This window comes from Oncorhynchus clarkii, chromosome 11, assembly GCF_045791955.1.
Source record: "Oncorhynchus clarkii lewisi isolate Uvic-CL-2024 chromosome 11, UVic_Ocla_1.0, whole genome shotgun sequence".
Lineage (NCBI taxonomy): Eukaryota > Metazoa > Chordata > Actinopteri > Salmoniformes > Salmonidae > Oncorhynchus > Oncorhynchus clarkii.
The window spans coordinates 11,447,442-11,475,019 of NC_092157.1; the positions used below are offsets into that span (position 1 = coordinate 11,447,442).

General features: G+C 42.2%; 1 protein-coding gene across 2 annotated transcripts in view; it reads left to right on the forward strand.

The window, feature by feature from the left end:
* The window catches only part of LOC139420611 (GTP-binding protein Rheb), a 38,595-nt gene extending 11,329 nt beyond the window's left edge, over positions 1 to 27,266 (forward strand). Inside the window, exons 3-8 of one of the 2 annotated variants that reach the window (XM_071170807.1) lie at positions 4,935 to 5,002; positions 5,632 to 5,714; positions 13,939 to 13,995; positions 14,103 to 14,150; positions 25,915 to 25,996; positions 26,704 to 27,266. In XM_071170807.1, the coding sequence (XP_071026908.1) occupies positions 4,935 to 5,002; positions 5,632 to 5,714; positions 13,939 to 13,995; positions 14,103 to 14,150; positions 25,915 to 25,996; positions 26,704 to 26,796 (431 nt within the window). In that variant the 3' untranslated portion in view covers positions 26,797 to 27,266. The remainder of the gene's footprint in view (positions 1 to 4,934; positions 5,003 to 5,631; positions 5,715 to 13,938; positions 13,996 to 14,102; positions 14,151 to 25,914; positions 25,997 to 26,703) is intronic. The other variant, XM_071170808.1, reaches the window with a different exon arrangement.
* Positions 27,267 to 27,578: the final 312 nt, after the last annotated feature.

Genomic DNA, 27,578 nt, shown 5'->3' on the forward strand with positions numbered 1-27,578 from the left:
TGACTCAGCAGACACTTTATTTATTTATTTGCACCAGAGAAAACAATAGATTTTTTTTTTTTTTAAGGGGTGTGCAGGTGTGGTTGGAAGCCCAAGGGTTTAAATGAAAACCACACCACAAAACAATATATAAGTACACACACTATTAGAAAGGGCACCCATGTACACACTGCTCACACACACACACATGCACTCTCTTTCTCTCTTCAATAGGAGCATTTTTATTAGTGGGTTGTGTGGGAGGACTCTGTTTCATCGCCACGACAAACTATTTGCGTGAAGAGCCAGGGGAGCATTTCTGATGTTTGTGAATGAACAGTCGTTTTGACAGAAGGTAGTGGTCTACCTCACTCATAGTCTCTCAAAGGTAGACAAACCAATAACACACACACACACACACGCTTCAGTCAGACATACATGCGCACAATACACGTTGGTATGGCATTGCTCTCTTTGTTAGCACGGAGCACACAGTTTAATGCATGTTACAGTAGCTTAACACTCCTAGGGTAGACTGTGTTCCTGCCTACTGTATCTACGGTGTCTTAAGGCTTGGGGAGCTTCCATCCATGCAGCCTCTGGTGAAAGGAACGTCTAGTTATTTTTAGCCAGCCAGGGCTTATTTTTTTGGTGAATGAAATGCTTGATCGGCCTCAGCTGTGTCTCTAAGCCCAGGAACGTAGAATGCTTCCCATTTATAAATTGTGCTGGCTTTCATTCTACAAACATGATTCTACTATACTACAGTTGCGATGTGGATTTGGCTGTCTTTCCTGCTATTTCGGTGTGTGTATGTCGCGCTTAAATAAGCCACTGAAGAAAACCCCCTTCGCTCACCTGTGATCCCAGCCCACCGGTCACCACAGAACCACCACCTGTGATGAGGCACAAAGGTGGATATGGGTTTTCACTAGAGGTCGACCGATTTTGATTTTTCAACACCGATACCGATTATTGCAGGACCAAAAAAAGCCAATACCGATTTAATCGGCTTTAAAAAATAAAATTAAAAAATATATATATTTGTTTGAACATGTTCAATTTGGTTTAAATAATGCAAAAACAAAGTGTTGGAGAAGAAAGTAAAAATACAATATGTGCCATGTAAAAAAGCTAACGTTTAAGTTCCTTGCTCAGAACATGAGAACATATGAAAGCTGGTGGTTCCTTTTAACATGAGTCTTCAATATTCCCAGGTAAGACATTTTAGGTTGTAGTTATTATAGGAATTATAGGACTATTTCTCTCTATACCATTTGTATATCATATACCTTTGACTATTGGATGTTCTTTATAGGCACTTTAGTATTGCCAGTGTAACAGTATAGCTTCCGTCCCTCTCCTCGCCCCTACCTGGGCTCGAACCAGGAACACATCGACAACAGCTACCCACGAAGCATCGTTACCCATCGCTCCACAAAAGCCGCGGCCCTTACAGAGCAAGGGGGAAAACTACTTCAAGGTCTCAGAGCAAGTGACGTCACCGATTGAAACGCTATTAGCGTTCAAAAGCACAAAAGTGCAGTTTGAATGAATGCTTACGAGCCCAGTCAGACTGCTCTATCAAATCATAGACTTAATTATAACATAACACACAGAAATTCGGGCCTTTGGTCATTAATATGGTCAAATCTGGAAACTATCATTTCGAAAACAAAATGTTTTTTCTTTCAGTGAAATACGGAACCGTTCCGTATTTTATCTTAACGGGTGGCATCCATAAGTCTAAATATTGCTGTTACGTTGCACAACCTTCAAAGTTATGTCATAATTACGTAAAATTCTTGCAAATTATTTTGCAACGAGCCAGGCGGCCCAAACTGTTGTGTATATACCCTGACTCTGCGTGCAATGAACGCAAGAGAAGTGACACAATTTCCCTAGTTTAATATTGCCTGCTAACCTGAATTTCTTTTAGCTAAATATGCAGGTTTAAAAATATATACTTCTGTGTATTGATTTTAAGAAAGGCATTTATGTTTAAGGTTAGGTACATTCGTGCAACGATTGTGCTTTTTTTCGCAAATGCGCTTTTGTTAAATCATCCCCCGATTGGCGAAGTTGGCTGTCTTTGTTAGGAAGAAATAGTCTTCACACAGTTCGCAACGAGCCAGGTGACCCAAACTGCTGCAAATACCCTGACTCTGTTGCACAAAGTGACACAATTTCCCTAGTTAAAATAAATTAATGTTAGAAGGCAATATTAACTAAATATGCAGGTTTAAAAAATATATACTTGTGTGTTGATGTTTATGGTTAGGTACACATTGGTGCAACGACAGTGCTTTTTTCACGAATGCGCTTGTTAAATCACCTGTTTGGTGAAGTAGGCTGTGATTCAATGATAAATTAACGGGCACCTCATCGATTATATGCAACGCAGGACAAGCTAAATAAACTAGTAATATCGTCAACCATGTGTAGTTACAGTGCCTTGCGAAAGTATTCGGCCCCCTTGAACTTTGCGACCTTTTGCCACATTTCAGGCTTCAAACATAAAGATATAAAACTGTATTTTTTGTGAAGAATCAACAAGTGGGACACAATCATGAAGTGGAACAACATTTATTGGATATTTCAAACTTTTTTAACAAATCAAAAACTGAAAAATTGGGCGTGCAAAATTATTCAGCCCCTTTACTTTCAGTGCAGCAAACTCTCTCCAGAAGTTCAGTGAGGATCTCTGAATGATCCAATGTTGACCTAAATAACTAATGATGATAAATACAATCCACCTGTGTGTAATCAAGTCTCGGTATAAATGCACCTGCACTGTGATAGTCTCAGAGGTCCGTTAAAAGCGCAGAGAGCATCATGAAGAACAAGGAACACACCAGGCAGGTCCGAGATACTGTTGTGAAGAAGTTTAAAGCCGGATTTGGATACAAAAAGATTTCCCAAGCTTTAAACATCCCAAGGAGCACTGTGCAAGCGATAATATTGAAATGGAAGGAGTATCAGACCACTGCAAATCTACCAAGACCTGGCCGTCCCTCTAAACTTTCAGCTCATACAAGGAGAAGACTGATCAGAGATGCAGCCAAGAGGCCCATGATCACTCTGGATGAACTGCAGAGATCACAGCTGAGGTGGGAGACTCTGTCCATAGGACAACAATCAGTCGTATATTGCACAAATCTGGCCTTTATGGAAGAGTGGCAAGAAGAAAGCCATTTCTTAAAGATATCCATAAAAAGTGTCGTTTAAAGTTTGCCACAAGCCACCTGGGAGACACACCAAACATGTGGAAGAAGGTGCTCTGGTCAGATGAAACCAAAATAGAACTTTTTGGCAACAATGCAAAACGTTATGTTTGGCGTAAAAGCAACACCCTGAACACACCATCCCCACTGTCAAACATGGTGGTGGCAGCATCATGGTTTGGGCCTGCTTTTCTTCAGCAGGGACAGGGAAGATGGTTCAAATTGATGGGAAGATGGATGGAGCCAAATACAGGACCATTCTGGAAGAAAACCTGATGGAGTCTGCAAAAGACCTGAGACTGGGACGGAGATTTGTCTTCCAACAAGACAATGATCCAAAACATAAAGCAAAATCTACAATGGAATGGTTCAAAAATAAACATATCCAGGTGTTAGAATGGCCAAGTCAAAGTCCAGACCTGAATCCAATCGAATCTGTGGAAAGAACTGAAAACTGCTGTTCACAAATGCTCTCCATCCAACCTCACTGAGCTCGAGCTGTTTTGCAAGGAGGAATGGGAAAAAATGTCAGTCTCTCGATGTGCAAAACTGATAGAGACATACCCCAAGCGACTTACAGCTGTAATCGCAGCAAAAGGTCGCGGTACAAAGTATTAACTTAAGGGGGCTGAATAATTTTGCACGCCCAATTTTTCAGTTTTTGATTTGTTAAAAAAGTTTGAAATATCCAATAAATGTCGTTCCACTTCATGATTGTGTCCCACTTGTTGTTGATTCTTCACAAAAAAAATACAGTTTTATATCTTTATGTTTGAAGCCTGAAATGTGGCAAAAGGTCGCAAAGTTCAAGGGGGCCGAATACTTTCGCAAGGCACTGTAACTAGTGATTATGTTAAGATTAATTGTTTTTTATGAGATACGTTTAATGCTAGCTAGCACCTTACCTTGGCTCCTTGCTGCACTCACATAACAGGTAGTCAGCCTGCCACTCAGTCTTCTCGTGGAGTTCAATGTAATCGGCCATGATCGGTGTCCAAAAATGGTGATTACGATTGCTATGAATACTTGAAATCAGCCCTAATTAATCGTCAATTCCGATTAGTCGGTCGACCTCCTAGTTTTCACCTCCACCACCTGTTATGAGGCACAAGGGTGGATATGGGTTTTCACCTTCTGTGATGAAGCACAAGGGTGGATATGGGTTTTCACCTTCTGTGATGAAGCACAAGGGTGGATATGGGTTTTCACCTCCACTCACCTTGAAGAAGAAAGCGGTGTACATGTGGTCTTGCCCATGAGCTCGGAGGGAGTAGCCTCTGTCTGTTGGGCAGTCGGCAGGCAGGAAGTTCAGTTCGTCATCCAGAGTCACAGCCCAATCAGAATGTGTCTCAGTCCTGCCTGTTCTAGTTGATTTAAACACGTCACTTCCACTGTGTTATGATCGCAGCACTACATCAACATGTTGCCCTACTTCTCTCTCTGCTTCACCATGATTTGTCATGGGCTCATCAAAGCGATGTGGAGAAATGGCCTTCTTATTTGTGTGTCTCTACTTGTCTTGCTAATTCTATGTTCTTTTAGAATACCTCTGACAGAACTGTAGGTGGGTAGAATCACTTAGGAACTCTAAGACTGCATTTACACAGGCAGCCCAATAAACTATTTTGCTGTGTATCTGAAGAGTCAAAAGACCAATTGGTGACCAAAAGATCAGAATGACTGCCAGTGTAAACACAACTTTAGTCTTCCTTTCTCTCTCTCTCTCCTCAGCGTTTACAAAGATGATCACAGTGAATGGTCAGGAGTACCACCTGCAGTTGGTGGACACAGCTGGACAGGTGTGTCCCTCTTACCAGTGGAGAGACTTCTCACACATCAGAATGTTGTGGTCAGACTGCCAGTGGGCCACTCTGTGAGAGCCAACATAAAATATATTTTTAATACCAGGTGTAGTGTAGACTGGACCGGGAGCCGTGTAGACTGGACCGGGAGCCGTGTAGACTGGACCGGGAGCCGTGTAGACTGGACCGGGGGCCGTGTAGACTGGACCGGGAGCCGTGTAGACTGGACCGGGGGCCGTGTAGACTGGACCGGGGGCCGTGTAGACTGGACCGGGGGCAGTTGTAGATTAGACCGGGGGCAGTTGTAGATTAGACCGGGGGCAGTTGTAGATTAGACCGGGGGCAGTTGTAGATTAGACCGGGGGCAGTTGTAGATTAGACCGGGGGCAGTTGTAGATTAGACCGGGGGCAGTTGTAGATTAGACCAGGGGCAGTTGTAGATTAGACCAGGGGCAGTTGTAGATTAGACCAGGGGCAGTGTAGATTAGATCTCAATTGACATCCTTATTCAGCCTCATTCCACATACAGTAGCTACATTTCCTAATTTTTCCCATCGTAGGGTAGACATTCTCTCTCTCTGATGTTTGACGAATCCTTCCACAAAAGGCTTGTTTCTCTCTGGCAGGATGAATACTCCATTTTCCCACAGACCTACTCCATAGACATCAACGGATACATTTTGGTGTATTCTGTCACGTCAAATAAAAGGTAGGTAAGCTCCGCCCTCCCCTTCATACTGCTGCTAAAGCTTCGTTGCTTATCCCTGAGTGATCTCGTCACTTAAGGTTTCTTTGAATCTATCTGGTAGCTCTCCTCTCTCTCTTACAAAAGGCATGAATAAACCATTGCAGCTATTATTATTCAAAGTGAGCTTGAACACCTGCCAAATCAATACGTTCTCAATGAAAATCTCGTTATTTTGTGCCTCTGCTAGTTTGAAATTAAAGATCTAGTCACGTTTGAAAGGGAAGACGTGTAGTATGTTATTTTGGTGAATATTAAATTACAAATAGTGCCTCTGATCTTTCACATTTCTATCTGTATGCTATTATATGGAACAGGGCTTCTGTATGTTGCAGTATTAAAGGTAGCTGAAATATATGAATCAGAGATGGTCGTTTCTAGCGCATGTGGGGTGTGTGTTCTACCTTGCCGCCATGTCAGCTGGAGATCAAATCATTCCATCTATCTCTCTCCTCCCTTGCCTCTTCTCTCTTAACCTCACCACCTCTCCCCTCTCACTGGCTTCCTCTCCATCCTACTCTCTTTCCTCACTCCATCCATCTCTCAATTACACACTCACTCTCTCTCTCTCGCTCTCTCTGTCATATATAAGGGCTTTATAGGAGCGTTTAGATGGAGTAAGGCCTCTGTAGTGAGTACTCCAACACTAGTGGGAATATCTAATGATCGTAGTCCTATACCGTAATATATCCTGTGTTGTGCTACTGCTCCAGGTTAAACACTGTTGTTTGTGAATGCAGCGAGAATCCCTTATATTGATTTGAAGAGTTTTTTTTTATTGACTAAAGTCCACTTTCTGTTTTCTACCTGAGTGAATACCGGAAATGCAGTCATTTTAGAAGGTTGCTAGTCTGCCACGTCGATATTATGGAATTGTCTAAAAGGCCAGAAATAGTAGCCTAGTACCAATTTGACCTGCATTTGAGCTATGCTCTGTTTCTTGAATATATCCCGTTTTGAAATGAGCCTAATGTGATGGTGAAATAGCATGCATTGTGTTTTCTAAAGATATAGCCCAGGCTCAGCATTTTGGCTTTGAGCAAGAGCCTAATTCCATGAGATCTGGATCTTCTCTGGAAAATCATAAATTTTGTATTTTTTGGGTGTTACTGCCAGGGCTCAGGCCTGGCAGTTCTGCTCTAGCAGGTCCAGGCTCTGCTGTAGCCCATGTTCTGTGGGTAACAGCAGGCATAGGTCATCTGCGAAGAGTAGGCATTTAACCTCTGAATTGTGGAGACTAACACCAGGGGCTGAGGATTTTTCTAGAATAGTGGCCAATTTGTTGATGTAAATATTGAAGAGTGCAGGGCTCAGCTTGCAACCCTGGCGAAGGCCCTGCCCCTGGTTAAAGAATTCCGTTCTTTTATTGCCAATTTTAATGCTGCACGTATTCCCAGAATACATTGATTTAATTAAGTCATATGTTTTACCACCTACACCACTTTCAATAACTTTGTAGAACAGTCCTGTATGCCAAATAGAATCAAATGCTTTTTGGAAGTCGATAAAGCAAGCGTATATTTTGGTGGACATGTTTATCTATCAGGGTGTGATGGGTGTAAATATGATCAGTCGTGCAATGTTTTGGTATAAATCCAATTGGGCTTTTACTCAAGACATTGTGCTTATTACGGAAGAGTAGAACTCTTACATTTATAATACTACAGAAAACCTTCCCCAGGTTACTGTTCACACAAATTCCTCTGTAATTGTTAGGGTCAAATTTGTCTCCGTTCTTAAAGATTGGGGTTATGAGTCCTTGATTCCCGATGTCAGGGAAATAACCTACACTCAGGATCAAATTAAACAGTTTTAATATAGCCAATTGAAAGGTTGAACTAGTGAATTTGAGCATCTCAGTTAGGATGTCATCAGGTCTGCATGCTTTTTAAATTTGAGGGCCTGAAGTTTCTTATAGAGCTCCTGGTCAGTAATTGGGGAGTACAATGGATTTTGATTGTCCTTTAAAGCTTTTTCTAATACATTCAACTTCTCATGAATTTGGCGTTGTTCTGCGTTTGTGTCAATTTGAACGGTGTTGTAGAGTGTTTTAAAATAGGTTGTCCATATGTCACCATTTTGTATCGCTAATTCCTCTTGTTTGGATTTATTTTTTATTTTTATTTTTTTTGTCTCACAGTAATGAAGGCGTAATTCACCATTATTTGGGTCTCTGTGTTTTTTTTCTTTTTTCTTTCTGCTGTCTCTGTCTCTCAATTTAATTCAAGGGGCTTTATTGGCATGGGAAACATGTGTTAACATTGCCAAAGCATGTGAGATAGATAATATACAAAAGTGAAATAAACAATAAAAATGAACAGTAAACATTACACATACAGAAGTTTCAAAACAATAAAGACATTACAAATGTCATATTTTATATATACACATACATACATACATACATACATACATACATACATACAGAGTGTTTTAACAGTGTACAAATGGTTAAAGTACACAAGGGAAAATAAATAAGCATAAATATGGGTTGTATTTACAGTGGTGTGTGTTCTTCACTGGCTGCCCTTTTCTCATGGCAACAGGTCACAGATCTTGCTGCTGTGATGGCACACTGTGGAATTTCACCCAGTAGATATGGGAGTTTATCAAAATTGGATTTATTTTTTAATTCTTTGTGGATCTGTGTAATCTGAGGGAAATATGTCTCTCTAATATGGTCATACGTTGGGCAGGAGGGTAGGAAGTGCAGCTCAGTTTCCACCTCATTTTGTGGGCAGTGAGCACATCTTCTCTTGAGAGCCATGTCTGCCTACGGCGGCCTTTCTCAATAGCAAGGCTATGCTCACTGAGTCTGTACATAGTCAAAGCTTTCCTTAAGTTTGGGTCAGTCACAGTGGTCAGGTATTCTGCCACTGTGTACTCTCTGTTTAGGGCCAAATAACATTCTAGTTTGCTCTGTTTTTTTGTTAATTCTTTCCAATGTGTCAAGTAATTATCTTTTTGTTTTCTCATGATTTGGTTGGGTCTAATTGTGCTGCTGTCCTGGAGCTCTGTAGGGTGTGTTTGTGTTTATGAACAGAGACCCCAGGACCAGCTTTCTCTCTGTAGGTGATGGCTTTGTTATGGAAGGTTTGGGAATCGCTTCCTTTTAAGTGGTTGTAGAATTTAACGTCTCTTTTCTGGATTTTGATAATTAGTAGGTATCGGCCGAATTCTGCTCTGCATGCATTATTTGGTGTTCTACGTTGTACACGGGGGATATTTTTGCAGAATTTTGCATGCAGAATCTCAATTTGGTGAAGTCTTGGTTGGTGAGCGGACCCCAGACCTCACAACCATAAAGGGAAATGGGCACTATGACTGATTCAAGTATTTTTAGCCAGATCCTAATTGTTATGTTGAAATGTATGTTCCTTTTGATGGCATAGAATGCCCTTCTTGCCTTGTCTCGCAGATCATTCACAGCTTTGTGGAAGTTACCTGTGGCGCTGATGTTTAGGCCAAGGTATGTATAGTTTTTTGTGTGCTCTAGGGCAGCAGTGTCTAGATGGAATTTGTATTTGTGGTCATGGCGATTGTACCTTTTTTGGAACAGAATTATTTTGGTCTTACTGAGATTTACTGTCAGGGCCCAGGTCTGACAGAATCTGTGCAGAAGATCTAGGTGCTGCTGTAGGCCCTCCTTGGTTGGTGACAGAAGCACCAGATCATCAGCAAACAGTAGACATTTGACTTCGGATTCTAGTAGGGTGAGGCCGAGTGCTGCAGACTTTTCTAGTGCCCGCGCCAATCCGTTGATATATATGTTGAAGAGGGTGGGGCTTAAGCTGCATCCCTGTCTCACCCCACGACCCTGTGTGAAGGAATTTGTGTTTTTTGCCAATTTTAACCGCACACTTGTTGTTTGTGTACATGGATTTTATAATGTCGTATGCTTTACCCCCAACACCACTTTCCATCAATTTGTATAGCAGACCCTCATGCCAAATTGAGTCGAAGGCTTTTTTTGAAATCAACAAAGCATGAGAAGACTTTGCCTTTGTTTTGGTTTGTTTGTTTGTCAATTAGGGTGTGCAGGGTGAATACGTGGTCGTATTTTGGTAATTTGGTAAAAAGCCAATTTGACATTTGCTCAGTATATTGTTTTCATTGAGGAAATGTACGAGTCTGCTGTTATTGATAATGCAGAGGATTTTCCCAAGGTTACTGTTGACGCATATTCCACGGTAGTTATTGGGGTCAAATTTGTCTCTACTTTTGTGGATTGGGGTGATCAGTCCTTGGTTCCAAATATTGGGGAAGATGCCAGAGCTAAGGATGATGTTAAAGAGTTTTAGTATAGCCAATTGGAATTTGTTGTCTGTATATTTGATCATTTCATTAAGGATACCATCAACACCACAGGCCTTTTTGGGTTGGAGAGTTTTTATTTTGTCCTGTAACTCATTCAAGGTAATTGGAGAATCCAGTGGGTTCTGGTAGTCTTTAATAGTTGATTCTAAGATTTGTATTTGATCATGTGCACTGCTCAAAAAAATAAAGGGAACCCTTAAACAACACAATGTAACTCCAAGTCAATCACACTTCTGTGAAATCAAACTGTCCACTTAGGAAGCAACACTGATTGACAATAAATTTCACATGCTGTTGTGCAAATGGAATAGACAACAGGTGGAAATTATAGGCAATTAGCAAGACACCCCCAATAAAGGAGTGGTTCTGCAGGTGATAACCACAGACCACTTCTTAGTTCCTATGCTTCCTGGGTGATGTTTTGGTCACTTTTGAATGCTGGCGGTGCTTTCACTCTAGTGGTAGCATGAGACGGAGTCTACAACCCACACAAGTGGCTCAGTTAGTGCAGCTCATCCAGGATGGCACATCAATGCGAGCTGTGACAAGAAGGTTTGCTGTGTCTGTCAGGGTGGTGTCCAGAGCATGGAGACGCTACCAGGAGACAGGCCAGTACATCAGGAGACGTGGAGGAGGCCGTAGAAGGGCAACAACCCAGCAGCAGGACCGCTACCTCCGCCTTTGTGCAAGGAGGAGCAGGAGGAGCACTGCCAGAGCCATGCAAAATTACCTCCAGCAGGCCACAAATGTGCATGTGTCTGCTCAAACGGTCAGAAACAGACTCCATGAGGGTGGTATGAGGGCCCGACGTCCACAGGTGGGGGTTGTGCTTACAGCCCAACACCGTGCAGGACGTTTGGTATTTGCCAGAGAACACCAAGATTGGCAAATTTGCCACTGGCGCCCTGTGCTCTTCACAGATGAAAGCAGGTCCACACTGAGCACATGTGACAGACGTGACAGAGTCTGGAGACACCGTGGAGAACATTCTGCTGCCTGCAACATCCTCCAGCATGACCGGTTTGGCGGTGGGTCAGTCATGGTGTGGGGTGGCATTTCTTTGGGGGGCCGCACAGCCCTCCATGTGCTCGCCAGAGGTAGCCTGACTGCCATTAGGTACCGAGATGAGATCCTTAGACCCCTTGTGAGACCATATGCTGTTGCGTTTGGCCCTGGGTTCCTCCTAATGCAAGACAATGCTAGACCTCATGTGGCTGGACTGTGTCAGCAGTTCCTGCAAGAGAAAGGCATTGATGCTATGGACTGGCCCGCCCGTTCCCCAGACCTGAATCCAATTGAGCACATCTGGGACATCATGTCTCGCTCCATCCACCAACGCCACGTTGCACCACAGACTGTCCAGGAGTTGGTGGATGCTTTAGTCCAGGTCTGGGAGGAGATCCCTCAGGAGACCATCCGCCACCTCATCAGGAGCATGCCCAGGCGTTGTAGGGAGGTCATACAGGCACGTGGAGGCCACACACACTACTGAGCCTCATTTTGACTTGTTTTAAGGACATTACATCAAAGTTGGATCAGCCTGTAGTGTGGTTTTCCACTTTAATTTTGAGTGTGACTCCAAATCCAGACCTCCATGGGTTGATAAATTTGATTCCCATTGATAATTTGTGTGATTTTGTCAGTACATTCAACTATGTAAAGAAAAAAGTATTTAATAAGATTATTTCATTGATTCAGATCTAGGATGTGTTATTTTAGTGTTCCCTTTATTTTTTTGAGCAGTGTGTATGTTTTTGCTCTTTATTATTTGTTTATAGAGCCAAAAAGATTGGAGAAAAGGTTTTACCCATACATCTCCATTTTGGATAGATAATTCTTTGTGTTGTTGTTTGCTTAGTGTTTTCCAATTTTCCCAGAAGTGGTTAGTCTATGGATGCTTCAATTACATTGAGCTCATGTCTGACGTGCATTTCCTTCTTTTTCCGTAGTGTATTTCTGTATTGTTTTAGTGATTCACCATAGTGAAGGCGTAGACTCAGGTTTTCCGGGTCTATGTTTTTGGTTGGACAGGTTTCTCAATTTCTTTCTTAGGTTTTTGCATTCTTCATCAAACCATTTGTCATTGTTCATTTTCTTCAGTTTTCTATTTGAGATTTTTAGATTTGATAGGGAAGCTGAGAGGTCAAATATACTGTTAAGATTTTCTACTGCCAAGTTTACACCTTCACTATTACAGTGGAATGTTTTACCCAGGAAATTGTCTAAAAGGGATACAATTTGTTGTTGCCTAATTGTTTTTTGGTAGGTTTCCAAACTGCATTCCTTCCATCTATAGCATTTCACTCAGTTCCTTTGGCTTTGATGCCTCATGATTGAGTATTGCTCTGTTCAAGTAGACTGTGATTTTGCTGTGGTCTGATAGGGGTGTCTGTGGGCTGACTGTGAACGCTCTGAGAGACTCTAGGTTGAGGTCAGTGATAAAGTAGTCTACAGTACTACTGCCAAGAGATGAGCTATAGGTAGGTGTACCTACCATCGGAGTCCCCTCGAAGCCTACCATTGACTATGTACATACCCAGTGTGCGACAGAGCTGCAGGAGTTGTGACCTGTTTTTCTTGGTTATGTTGTCATAGTTGTGTCTAGGGGGGGGCTTCTCACTCTCACCGTTAGTACGAGAATGAACAAGTACAGAAGTTCTCCTGACTGCAGAGAGTTGACAAATTAAAGTCATATTTTATTTAACCAGGAAAAGCCCATTAAGACCCAGAGTCTCTTTTTCAAGGGCTTCCTGATAACTCTACTACTGCATTTTCTCTCCTGTAATTCCATACATTTCTAGACAATAATTTCAACAGGATTCATACTGTAGCAAATGCTTTGTCCTGTGTTAACAAGGCGACTCCCCATCTTAACTACTCCTCCACATTTACTGGATTGGTTCAACAGTGCAGAAGAGAACCTCCCCCTCTTCTTTTTCTCCTCAGGACCAGAAAAAAAAAGCTACGACACTAAGGCATTTATTATACGCCTGCTACGTTGGGTTGAGTTTTATATAGGCCTCTACAGTAGACTATGACACTGATGGAACAACATTCCTCAACTAGATGTTGGAAAGGCATCTAACAAGCAAACAAATAGCACATTGTTAAGTACAGTAGTATTGAAATGGCATATTAAGTACAGTAGTATTGATGGTTCTTATTTGAGGGAGGTTTCTTCTCGTATCAAAGCTTATGTCGTATCGATTTCAAGCAATGGTTCAACCGCAACAGTCCTCTTTTTTTTTTAACGCAGCCCTAATTTTGTCCCAGTCTGGTCGTTAGGCAACGTTTGTCAATGTAATCATGGTAGGTTATGCCTCCCATCAGCCCTCACCAAATCCATACCAATGTAACACATTTAATGAGCAAATGATTATCTTTTGATGAGGCCCCTATTAAAAATCTATGTAGGTGATAAAAGGCTGTGGTTTAATTTATCCTTCTTATTATTGTTATTGTGAAGATGTGGATGGATCAGCACCCATTTAGCTCTGATGGTGTTGCTGTTTATGCGCCCACACACACAGACTGGAGGTGCCGGGGACAGAGAATACAGCCATTTGATATGCTGGACACCAACATGTTGCAGATTTAACATTGTCCGACCTAGAAAATGTCAAGCTTTACACCCATTTAAGAATGCATTTAAGTACAAGTAAGCATTTTTACACACATTTCTAGACCCAATTGTTAACTATTCAACTGTTAAAACCATTGTAAGATGATTTCTTTGAGAATAGATTTAGTAATGTTCTGTTGACTCTGGTCTTGTGTCGAGTAGGAGTTTTATTTAATGCTTTAAATGCTTTCTTTTTATTTGGGCTGATCATAAAATATTGAATTACCTTTTTTTTGTTTTCTTTTGTAGTTTTGAAGTAATAAAAGTTATCCACGAAAAATTATTGGATATGGTGGGTAAAGTACAGTAAGTAGACTGATCCGCTATCTGACAATGTTTCAATATATATATATATATATACATACACAGTGTTTTACTGATTCCTTTGACTGACAGGACTTTGTCTTCTGCAGAGTACCCATCATGTTGGTGGGGAACAAGAAAGATCTACACATGGAACGGTATGACACACACACACACACAGCTAGTCTTCCCAGAGGACAGTTGTTTTCATTTTCTTAAATTAGATTTAACAGGGATTTACTGTTCTGTCTTGTCGTTATGTTTGACTCTGTGGAGACCTGTTCAGCTGACCGAGTGGAGAGAAAGTACATTGGTTCAGCAGAGGGTGCGGGGCTGGAATAAACCTTTACGACTTGATGTCCTGTCATTTTATGGGCCTGCCATATAAGGCTCCACATCTTACATCTTTTGCACGGAGGGCGAAATTGCAACAAGCTCTGTCTCACTGCAGAAGTAGATGTATAACCACATTCTCCCAACGTCAAATTTCTGTATTTTTGTTTCTCCTGTTCTAGCATTCCATTTTTTCAAATGTCAAATTTTGAAGTTAAGGGTTAAGTTTAGTCACTCATTCTGAATGGTTAAGTTAAGGGTTAAAGTTTTGGATAGGGTAAATTTTTTTAAAGAAAAAACAGTATCCATGACTGGGGTCGAACACTTACCCTTCTGATCCAGAGTCATGAGATTACACTTATCCACAACCCTCATACACAAGGTCCTGGCAAAACCCAAGACTACTTGGTAATAGCTGGTGGTAATAGCGCTCACTGTTGCCCCTAGTAGCCTGTTTTGAAGATGACTGCAAAATTTGACAATCTGGAACGATCTCCCTGGAAATCCATCTCCCACTCAATGCCATTCTCTGGCTGTCCTGACTCCACTAAACTAGACTACTGGCCTGTTGGCACATTGACACTAGCTGGTAAACAGTAGTCCAGTCTGCTCTAAGCTGTCTTTGGCTCAGGCTCTGTTTTGGAGAAGGCAGGGTCAGGTCAGTCTGCTGCATGCCTGGGTCAATTAGTCAGTTAGTTAGGCCAAATTCCTAACATGAGAATGTAGAAAGTATGGGAGGAAAGTGGAGTGGTGGTGGTTATTGGAAGACAGTCTAGTAGTAGTTATAGTTGTAGGAAGGCAGTCTAGTAGTAGTTGTAGGAAGGCAGTCTAGTAGTAGTTGTAGGAAGGCAGTCTAGTAGTAGTTGTAGGAAGGCAGTCTAGTAGTAGTTGTAGGAAGGCAGTCTAGTAGTAGTTGTAGGAAGACAGTCTAGTTGTAGGAAGACAGTCTAGTAGTAGTTGTAGGAAGACAGTCTAGTAGTAGTTGCATGTATTGGAAGACAGTCTAGTTGTAGTTGTAGGAAGACAGTCTAGTTGTAGGAAGACAGTGTAGTTGTAGGAAGACAGTGTAGTTGTAGGAAGACAGTGTAGTTGTAGGAAGACAGTGTAGTTGTAGGAAGACAGTGTAGTTGTAGGTATAGGAAGACAGTGTAGTTGTAGGTATAGGAAGACAGTCTAGTAGTAGTTGTAGGTATTGGAAGACAGTCTAGTAGTAGTTGTAGGTATTGGAAGACATTCTAGTAGTAGTTGTAGGTATTGGAAGACAGTAGTTGTAGGAAGACAGTTTAGTAGTTGTAGGTATAGGAAGACAGTCTAGTAGTAGTTGTAGGTATTGGAAGACAGTGTAGTTGTAGGAAGACAGTCTAGTAGTAGTTGTAGGTATTGGAAGACAGTAGTTGTAGGAAGACAGTTTAGTAGTTGTAGGTATAGGAAGACAGTCTAGTAGTAGTTGTAGGTATAGGAAGACAGTCTAGTAGTAGTTGTAGGTATTGGAAGACATTCTAGTAGTAGTTGTAGGTATTGGAAGACAGTGTAGTTGTAGGAAGACAGTGTAGTAGTAGTTGTAGGCATTGGAAGACAGTGTAGTTGTAGGAAGACAGTGTAGTAGTAGTTGTAGGTATTGGAAGACAGTAGTTGTAGGAAGACAGTTTAGTAGTTGTAGGTATAGGAAGACAGTCTAGTAGTAGTTGTAGGTATAGGAAGACAGTCTAGTAGTAGTTGTAGGTATTGGAAGACATTCTAGTAGTAGTTGTAGGTATTGGAAGACAGTAGTTGTAGGAAGACAGTTTAGTAGTTGTAGGTATAGGAAGACAGTCTAGTAGTAGTTGTAGGTATAGGAAGACAGTCTAGTAGTAGTTGTAGGTATAGGAAGACAGTCTAGTAGTAGTTGTAGGTATAGGAAGGTAGTCTAGTAGTTATTGTCTACTGTCTCTTACCAGGCCTGTATAATATACTACACACTGTCTTCTGTCTCTTACCAGGCCTATAGTATAGTATAGTACACACTGCCAGCCTGATGCTTTTCTGAAAATGGGTCACTCACTCATAGCTCTACATCTTTCCTCCTCCTTCCTTTTTTGTTTCTGCTTCCTCTTTCCTACTCTCCCTCTCAGTCATTCCCAGAATAAACAGGAAATGGGGCACAGCCACCTCAAAGCAGTAAATGTTGTCTGCCATTCCCTTCCTCATACACATACACACACTCTGGCCCCATTGAGGTGATGTACACACTCTGGCCCCATTGAGGTGATGTTCACACTCTGGCCCCATTGAGGTGATGTTCACACTCTGGCCCCATTGAGGTGATGTTCACACTCTGGCCCCATTGAGGTGATGTTCACACTCTGGCCCCATTGAGGTGATGTTCACACGCTGGCCCCATTGAGGTGATGTTCAAACGCTGGCCCCATTGAGGTGATGTACACACTCTGGCCCCATTGAGGTGATGTACACACTCTGGCCCCATTGAGGTGATGTTCACACTCTGGCCCCATTGAGGTGATGTACACACTCTGGCCCCATTGAGGTGATGTTCACACGCTGGCCCCATTGAGGTGATGTTCACACTCTGGCCCCATTGAGGTGATGTACACACTCTGGCCCCATTGAGGTGATGTAAACACTCTGGCCCCATTGAGGTGATGTTCACACGCTGGCCCCATTGAGGTGATGTTCACACTGGCCCCATTGAGGTGATGTTCACACTGGCCCCATTGAGGTGATGTTCACACGCTGGCCCCATTGAGGTGATGTACACACTCTGGCCCCATTGAGGTGATGCACACACTCTGGCCCCATTGAGGTGATGTTCACACTCTGGCCCCATTGAGGTGATGTTCACACTCTGGCCCCATTGAGGTGATGTTCACACTCTGGCCCCATTGAGGTGATGTTCACACGCTGGCCCCATTGAGGTGATGCACACACTCTGGCCCCATTGAGGTGATGTTCACACTCTGGCCCCATTGAGGTGATGTTCACACTCTGGCCCCATTGAGGTGATGTTCACACGCTGGCCCCATTGAGGTGATGTACACACTCTGGCCCCATTGAGGTGATGCACACACTCTGGCCCCATTGAGGTGATGTTCACACTCTGGACCCATTGAGGTGATGTTCACACGCTGGCCCCATTGAGGTGATGCACACACTCTGGCCCCATTGAGGTGATGTTCACACTCTGGCCCCATTGAGGTGATGTTCACACGCTGGCCCCATTGAGGTGATGTTCACACGCTGGCCCCATTGAGGTGATGTACACACTCTGGCCCCATTGAGGTGATGTACACACTCTGGCCCCATTGAGGTGATGTTCACACTCTGGCCCCATTGAGGTGATGTACACACTCTGGCCCCATTGAGGTGATGTACACACTCTGGCCCCATTGAGGTGATGTTCACACGCTGGCCCCATTGAGGTGATGTTCACACTCTGGCCCCATTGAGGTGATGTTCACACGCTGGCCCCATTGAGGTGATGTACACACTCTGGCCCCATTGAGGTGATGCACACACTCTGGCCCCATTGAGGTGATGTTCACACTCTGGCCCCATTGAGGTGATGTTCACACTCTGGCCCCATTGAGGTGATGCTCACACGCTGGCCCCATTGAGGTGATGCACACACTCTGGCCCCATTGAGGTGATGTTCACACTCTGGCCCCATTGAGGTGATGTTCACACTCTGGCCCCATTGAGGTGATGTTCACACTCTGGCCCCATTGAGGTGATGTTCACACTCTGGCCCCATTGAGGTGATGTTCACACTCTGGCCCCATTGAGGTGATGTACACACGCTGGCCCCATTGAGGTGATGTACACACGCTGGCCCCATTGAGGTGATGTACACACGCTGGCCCCATTGAGGTGATGTACACACGCTGGCCCCATTGAGGTGATGTACACACGCTGGCCCCATTGAGGTGATGTACACACGCTGGCCCCATTGAGGTGATGTACACACGCTGGCCCCATTGAGGTGATGCACACACTCTGGCCCCATTGAGGTGATGCTCACACTCTGGCCCCATTGAGGTGATGTTCACACTCTGGCCCCATTGAGGTGATGTTCACACTCTGGCCCCATTGAGGTGATGTTCACACTCTGGCCCCATTGAGGTGATGTTCACACGCTGGCCCCATTGAGGTGATGTACACACTCTGGCCCCATTGAGGTGATGTACACACTCTGGCCCCATTGAGGTGATGCACACACTCTGACCCCATTGAGGTGATGTTCACACTCTGGCCCCATTGAGGTGATGCACACACTCTGGCCCCATTGAGGTGATGCACACACTCTGGCCCCATTGAGGTGATGCACACACTCTGGCCCCATTGAGGTGATGTACACACTCTGGCCCCATTGAGGTGATGCACACACTCTGACCCCATTGAGGTGATGTACACACTCTGGCCCCATTGAGGTGATGTACACACTCTGGCCCCATTGAGGTGATGTATGAAGTATTGAGATTATTCATATTCTTCTCAGTGTGGAGTGAGGTTGGGAACTGTACATTGAACGCCCACCCAGACACACAGCCACACAGGAGCCTAGTAGACTGTGTTAGTCCACTAAAGTAATCAAGGCATTACTGATCACTTCCCCATCTCTCTTCTCCCTGTCTCGAGGGCAGTGAAAGGCTTGCTCTGGGCGAAGTGAGAACCGGCTGGACCTTTTTAATCAATCAATAACTCCAGGCTATTAAATCACAGGAGTGGATGGGAGTGAAGGGGTTACACCCCTGGGCTATGTAGCTTTGGGCTCGGCTGAAGACTCATGCGATGCAGTCAGGATCAGTGGGGAAAAGGGGATGTTATCTTAGTATTGTGATGCTGTCTTTTCAGTTAGTCGGGGTAGTGTATAAATAACCTGGTATTACCGCCACACCGGCGGTCACAAGTCATGAAGGCAGTCAAATTTCACATGACCATTTAGTCACGGTAATTAGGTTTCTCCAAGCTCTGATGCTGCTGCTGGCCGTTAGTGCCTACCAAACTTGCTAACAGCCTGGTACTCAGCACTCAATTGTCCTTCTAATCACTCTGACATCAATGCAAATGAATTTGAAAATCTAATCAAACACTTCATGAGAGGTCATGTTGCACAACATTTCTATAGTCTATGCAATTGCAGAAGAAACAGAGTGATGGCCTAAAAAGAGGAGGATCCCATCTTTCTATAGGCTAGGCCTACTATGTTTATTTCTCAACTCTCCTAATATTAAGCACGTTGATTATATTTACAACAGGAGTATAGCCTACCTGGCTGGCATGAAGAAAAAAACAACAGTGGGAAATGTATCCTCCATTCGTTATTTAAGTGCATAGATGACATGTATTTTTTTCCACTGCCCCTGTTTTGATACAGGTGAATGATAATGGTCCATTCTAAATCAAAACATATTTTAAACATATATATTATTTATGCATATGTAAAGACGAGATTAAATCAAGAATAGTGTGCTGAGTGACAATATTAGCATATCACTTGTGAATGATGCCCAGCGTAAGGCAAGAAACAATGTCTTTTTAAAAAAAAACTTTTTCTCATCATATTCGCACACCTCATGTAGCCTAGCCCATAGGCCTGTATGTTTTAATAAGGTTTGTATCACAACTAAAGCGGCCAAATAACATGAATCCACTTTACAAGGGTTGTAGAGCCTGACTGGCATACATAAGCAGCTCGTGAGTTTCAAGTTTGGGGAATATAATTTTCCCCATAAAAATGCAACTTTATAATAAAAGCATTACATGCATAATTGCATTTGTGGCCACTTTTGATAATGGTGTTTTCCTGCTAATGGAACATTCGTGCTTATAGCCTACTTACTGCCTTGTGCTCATTGCTGCACTTATAATGTGAAGAAAAAGCCTAATAGTTTATCAACATTTTAAACTAAACGTTCTGATCTGTTGCGTCACCCATTGCATAAAACAGGTTTTTTGATGTTAGTGGTTGTATTAATTTGGGATCTATCGCGTCCTACAACTGTCCCAGACTATGTTTGGAATATTTTGTTCTCACAAAGAATAGAATAGGTCAACTTTTGTACTATGGGGGATAGTAGATTGACAGGCTAGTGCTTTTGCTGTTCTTTAGGCCTACTCTTATTGTTGGCTAACAAAGTAAATGTGGACATTTCTTCCAATATCTTCAATATGCACCTCGGAATTGGATAAGGAGTTGCTTCCCCGATGTCTGTCTTAACTTGTAGCCTGTGAGAAAGAGCCATGTGAGTGAGAGACGCTTCGGATTGCGCAGCACGCTCAGTGAGAAGAGCACAGCACTCTGGGCCGCAAAAGGCATGTTTTTTTGGAGGTGCGTTACAGCCACAAAGGGGATGCCGCCGTTAAATTCGAGGCATTATCAAGTGCTTGTCAAATTGTTAATGAGAGACTACTGGAGTGGGTACAGCCTGCGCAAAAAAACTAAGCAGAGCTCATGCCTTTCAAGCACTTTTCAAATCATCATTAGTCTCATCATGCAGCCTTACAATGTATTACAAATCAAAACATATAGCCCAACGTTTGTAGAACAACCAAAGTTACATTAGTAACTCTAAAAACAACAGTATGCTATTATTTTCTTCTGAAATAGACTACATTTTCTTCATATCATGCTTCTTTAGAACTGTCTAAAGTAAATCATAGATTTATTGTGAAGGTCTAGGCTATATTACATGGATTTATGAGCCTTTTTTTAAATGGCTTGTAAAATGTGTGGAAGCCAGGAGATGCTAAATGTGTTTAACTAACGGTGAATTACCGTTAGACTCACAGTTATTTGTTTGACAATCACCGGCTGACGAAATTTTGTGACCGCCACATCCCTATCTGTGACCATAGGAGTTGGCTATATAGCACAAACAGATTTGGGACCAGGGTAGTGTTGAGAAATAGCGTAGCGAGCCTACTCTGTGGCTTATAGGGCCCAATTCAGAAATAAGAAAGGTGTCATTTCCTACGCACGCAAGCTCTTATCGGTAGTTGGTATTTAGACTTTGCAGGTGTGGTTCCCTTGAGCTCTGCACACATTTAATTCAAACACTGAAAACCCCCTTGCTGGCCAACATATTTTCTCGTGGAGTTTTCATTAAATAGGGTTTTCAGGACCTTTTATCTAAGGCCATCCCTTTAAATTTGGTTTACATTTATAATTACATTTTTCTCGACAGACTAACTAGAATATCTGTAGAGAACGATTCAGAATATAGGGATCAATGAAAGAAAGTCATCTAATATATGCATATTCGTCTCCGTCTCGGGTAGATGTAATAATACTCTTATCTTGTAGATTATTTAGGCAGTTTTAGGGTTAGGAAGGTGTTATGAATCGGTTACACTTTACACTCAGCGTCATAACACAGTCATGACAGCTGACACAACCTGTTATAATATGGTCATAACACTGTCATGACATATATTTAGACCTATTGTGACATTGTTGTTTTATGGCTGGTTATGACACCTACAGTACATAAGTGTAGAAACCAGCACAACCTACCATGGTAGTTATGACACCTACATACTGTACGTGTCAAAACCACACAGGGCAAAACATTCCCTTACACCATAGCCTACGTGTCAACAATATGTTTATGTTATATATATATTTTTTTTATTGACCATATTAAATTATAATTGTAATTACACACGCATTTGTCAGACATGCACCTACCCCAATTCTCTGTTGCTGATGACTGGGATGAATACAGGAGCAGATTTCAGGAGCAGGACAAGACACCCTCTTTTTGACTGATGACTGGGATGAATACAGGAGCAGGACAAGACACCCTCTTTTTGACTGATGACTGGGATGAATACAGGAGCAGGACAAGACACCCTCTTTTTGACTGATGACTGGGATGAATACAGGAGCAGGACAAGACACCCTCTTTTTGACTGATGACTGGGATGAATACAGGAGCAGGACAAGACACCCTCTTTTTGACTGATGACTGGGATGAATACAGGAGCAGGACAAGACACCCTCTTTTTGACTGATGACTGGGATGAATACAGGAGCAGGACAAGACACCCTCTTTTTGACTGATGACTGGGATGAATACAGGAGCAGGACAAGACACCCACTTTTTGACTGATAACTGGGATGAATAAAGGAGCAGGACAAGACACTCTTTTTGACTCATGATTATGATGTCATAATGCTTCTTGACAGAGTCATAAAGTGTATTTTCTACAAGTTATTTAAAATATGATGAAAAGAAAACAACATGACGGTTAAGAATTCATAACAACAAAGGATTTAAGAAACAAACTTTCAAACGAAAGGATAAATGTGGGTTTTGACACTCTTATGTAGGTGTCATAACCAGCCATTAAATAATGCAATATATGTCACAAGTGTAAATACATGGGTCATGAGTGTTATGACCATATTATGACATGTTATTGTAGCTGTTATTACATATTGACATGGTTATGACCGTGTTATAACACTGGGTGTCAAGTATGAATCATAAACAGGTTTGGAGAGCCTTTAAGCACTAAATAAATTGCTGAATAAAAAAATGGTTTGAGTCATCCTGAAAGTTGGCATATTCAAGTTCAATCCATTTTTTTTTAAATGTGTACAATAGGGGTTGAACAATAGTCCTATAAATCTACCCTAATCATGGAAGTGTATGACAACTGTCCAGTCGTTGTGAACCGTGCTCCAGGTTTAACCTGCTACGTGTGGTCTGAGTTCCATAATGATTCAAATAGGCTACATGTCCCAAATGACTAATTATTGTATAACGTTAGACTATGATCCACTAATGCTAGAGACCCTCAGGAACAACTATACGGACGTATGCAAAGCAAGGTAAACAGAACTGAATGTAATGATGAAAAATGTAGGCTACAAATTTAAGGACATTAACATTAAAGGGAAAGTGGGTATTACTGGCGGTGGCTAAAATTAAAATTCAGAATAACGGCACAACTTATTTATAGCCTGCTTCACTGTGAAAAAGGGGCCCCGATACATGTCATGTTGATATGATTTTCAGTTTGCTTCAATATGTCTGATTTCACATTCATCTCCAGGGATCATAATGGAAAATCATATAAAACAATTGCCATGTGTCTTTAAATTCCCCTTCTCCAAATGGATTACTAAGTTACCTAGCTCTTATCAATTTGTAATTTACAGTATATAGAGCATGCTGTTATTTCTGTACTGATAAAAGAAAGTAGCTTTTTCCACTCAACCTTATTCATGGTTTCCTCGCTATGAAAGGTAGTGGAATTATGAGGGAATTAAGTCATGGTCAGAATACGGCATATCTGTAGACACACCTCCACCACACCATTTATATATTCTCCGCCCCAAACCTATAGTGGGTGAATAGTGGCGTAGCGCAGTACTATAGCTAATGTCATGCTATTTTACACATTTAGCCTTTATATGCAGTTTTAGAGTTCAGGGTTTCTTGAAAGACGGGACAATTTAAACTTTTTTTCCACAAATATTTGTCTTAATATTTTACCTTTTATTTAACTAAGCAATTCAGTTAAGAACAAATTCTTATTTTCAATGACAGCTTAGTGGGTTAACTGCCTGTTCAGGGGCAGAACGACAGATTTGTACCTTGTCAGCTCGGGGATTTGAACTTGTAACCTTTCGGTTACTACACTCTAACCACTAGGCTACCCTGCCGCCCCTATATTAACAACATTTGAAATTTATATTTTGAAAGACCAAAGTATCAGCTATCACACCATGTGAAGGAACAACATTATGTTACATTATTTAATTTTTTTATCATAAAATGCAAATAACTGGATTCATGTCAACTCCATCAGACTCCATAAAAGCCATTTAGTGTTTCAATGATTGTCCAACAAGTGTTTTAAAGGCCTTGATTGTTTAATTCTAACAAGATATTATTCAAATGTGTCATGCAAATCTCAATGTATTTTATTGTTTTGTTTTCTAGCACTATTGAATGCTTCAGGGCTAATTCTGTTAGCATTTTGACCGTATTTTCTAGATTTAGGACATATTGACATATTTACAGCAAACATCCCTTTGGTCTTGCACAGAAAATGCTTCCATTGTTTAAGCATATGTTGCAGAACAGTGTATTAACAAAGCATTAGAGTTGACAAGCCACTGGCAGAATTGTCGACAGATAATTAAAACTGACATGTTTTTGCCTCTAAAAATACAAGTTAAATACAAACATTTGTAAAATATGGTACATTTATTAGTTTGAAAATCGCCAATTAAAAAAACAACCATTTAAGACACATCTCACGGAGTTTACCAGATCTTCGGACACATCTTTTAGGAATCACAGTTTTGAGAGAAATATTGTTTAACATTCAGAAGGCTATTGCAAGAAACCACATTAGATAGTTATTCAGTTAATATCCATTATTACAAGTTTTTAGAATTTTAAACCCTTTTTTGGAGAGTTTGGAATTTGGGAATTTGGGATCCTTTGCTCCGGAGCATGAGTATTTTTTGTTGTTGAAAATTCCCCAAAACAAATATTTTTTCTTATAAAATTGCCCTAAATGTAAAGTTTGAGCTCAAATAATGCACACAAAAAAAAAACTATAAAAAGTGTTTCCCTGCCAGACAAGGATTGTCCCGAATGTCCTGCTTTTCTACACATTGGCAAAATGTACAACATTTTTTCAGTTTTAAAGCTACTTTCCTGTAATTCAAAACATTTATTTCATAACTTATGACGTGTTCATATGCTATCTGCGGGGCCCCCAAAGCTTGCCGGTCCCCCCCACCTTGCGGGGGCGTGCGCTTTTCCAGTGGGAATAGCATGCTATTCTCATGCTTAAGTTCAAGGTCAGAATATGCGTAGAGAGAAAAGTGCATAAAAAGGGAATTGCGTTCCATTTACACGTGCTTGACTCCGGTTGGAATTCCCCCGTAGTGAAAACAGCTCAGTTCCATTTACACGTGCTTGACTCCGGTCGGAATTCCCCCATAGTGAAAACAGCTCAGTTCCATTTACACGTGCTTGACTCCGGTTGGAATTCCCCCGTAGTGAAAACAGCTCAGTTCCATTTACACGTGCTTGACTCCGGTTGGAATTCCCCCATAGTGAAAACAGCTCAGTTCCATTTACACGTGCTCGACTCCGGTCGGAATTCCCCCATAGTGAAAACAGCTCAGTTCCATTTACACGTGCTTGACTCCGGTTGGAATTCCCCTGTAGTGAAAACAGCTCAGTTCCATTTACACGTGCTTGACTCCGGTTGGAATTCCCCAATAGTGAAAACAGCTCAGTTCCATTTACACGTGCTTGACTCCGGTTGGAATTCCCCCATAGTGAAAACAGCTCAGTTCCATTTACACGTGCTCGACTCCGGTCGGAATCCCCCCATAGTGAAAACAGCTCAGTTTCATCATTAGCGCCTTACCCTCCTGTAATACTCCCATTTGGATTTTAACACTTTCACATGTGGTTATACTGTAGCGTTACAAACAAATGGTGTTCACTTTATTATTCTGTTCCCCTCAGTACAATCAGGAACTGTGTGTATGGGCTGTACTGCTGTCACAAGCTAATTGTAGTCACTGTGACGTGTTGTTTCCCCCTCTCTCCTCAGTGTAATCAGTTGTGAAGAAGGCAAAGCACTGGCTGACTCGTGGAACGCAGCATTCATGGAGTCCTCTGCAAAAGAGAACCAGGTGATAACGATGACTGGACATTCACTCCCAGAGCCATCGGTTAGACGGAGTTTGACATCTACTGTAGTATTGTAATGGGTGCCATCTTGGCACCGAATGTTCCAAGGCTATTACAGTCTAGTTTGAATACATACAGTGAGAGTAATGTAAAGGAAGAAACATTTGGTGCCAACATGGAAGATAGTTTGCCAAAGTGTAATACCTACAGCTTTGTTCATCATTCTCAGCTCATCAGTCTCTCTTTAATCAGTTCTCATCCCTGTCATTCCTGGGTAGGGGGACAGAGCTAGGCAGGGGAATAGGGGGGTAGACATTGATCAGACCCCATTTCTGTGCTGTGAGGTTAACTGCCTTGCTCAAGGGCAGAACAACAGATTTGTACCTTGTCATCTCAAGGATTCGATCCAGCAACCTTTCGGTTACTGGCCCAACGCTCCTACCCGCCAGGCTACCTGCCGCTGATATCAAAATAATGTTTGTATCAAATATTCCAGTGTTTCAACCTTCTTTCTTTCCCAGCAGCCACAATTCATCTGTCAATGTTTGGTTTTCTTTTAGATTTGCTGGTGTGAACTGAACACATTTCACCATCACCATTTAACCTACCTATTAAGCACAGAGCAGAGAAAACATCAGTCTGCACACTCATGTTACCTTGATATGGCATAATTTCTGTCCTCTGACTTCCTGTTTCCTGTGTGAGTCAGACGGCGGTGGAGGTGTTCAAGAGGACCATCCTGGAGGCGGAGAAAATGGAGGGGGGAGCCCCCCAGGGCAGGACGTCCTGCTCCCTGATGTAACCATCCGCCTCGGGCCCTCGCAACCCGTCCCCAACCACAGCACTGGACACTGGGAAATCCCTCTACTTGAAGTGGCTAATAGCCTGTTCTCCCTCGAGAAACGTCTTCTTTTTTCCCCTATTATTTGTGTTTTTTGGGGGGAAGGACAGAGGAAGACTTTGACATTAAGAGTAATTATCAATCCCAGCTTAGAGTACACTCGTATCACCCCCCCCCCCCCCCCCCCCCCCCTTGTCTTCCCCTTCTTCTGAGAAACTAAACATGGTGAAATATCGAGCCTTACTTCTCATTTAAAGCCTGTAATCTCATTGCTACCTGATTCCCCCCTTCCCCTTGAAAAGTTTGTATAACAACGTATTTCATAAAGTTATTATTATGGCCACTACAGTTGGCCAGCATTCATTCACTAGTGTAGTGAATGTTGATTCCCCCCTTTTTTTTGTAATCATTAAATCTGCATATTGGTTCACTACAGTTTGCTTTTCTGTCTGATTGTTTCTCAGAATTAGTTTGTATTAAACAAAAAAAATCTATCAGAATACACATGAAAATGATATATTTTGATATTACAGTATGATATATTTTCCCTAACCTGTCCTGGGATAAATGATTCGGTATTCTACTTCCTCTTGGCTCCTCTACCTCAGAACATGTCAAAACGCTGAGGTTGCCACCCAGTCAGGGAAACAGAACGTGTCATCACACCACTCCTCACTCTTGCCAGCTCTGGGAGTGGGTCCATGATAATTAACATTACCAAGGAGAAATGGAAACCTAGTGGG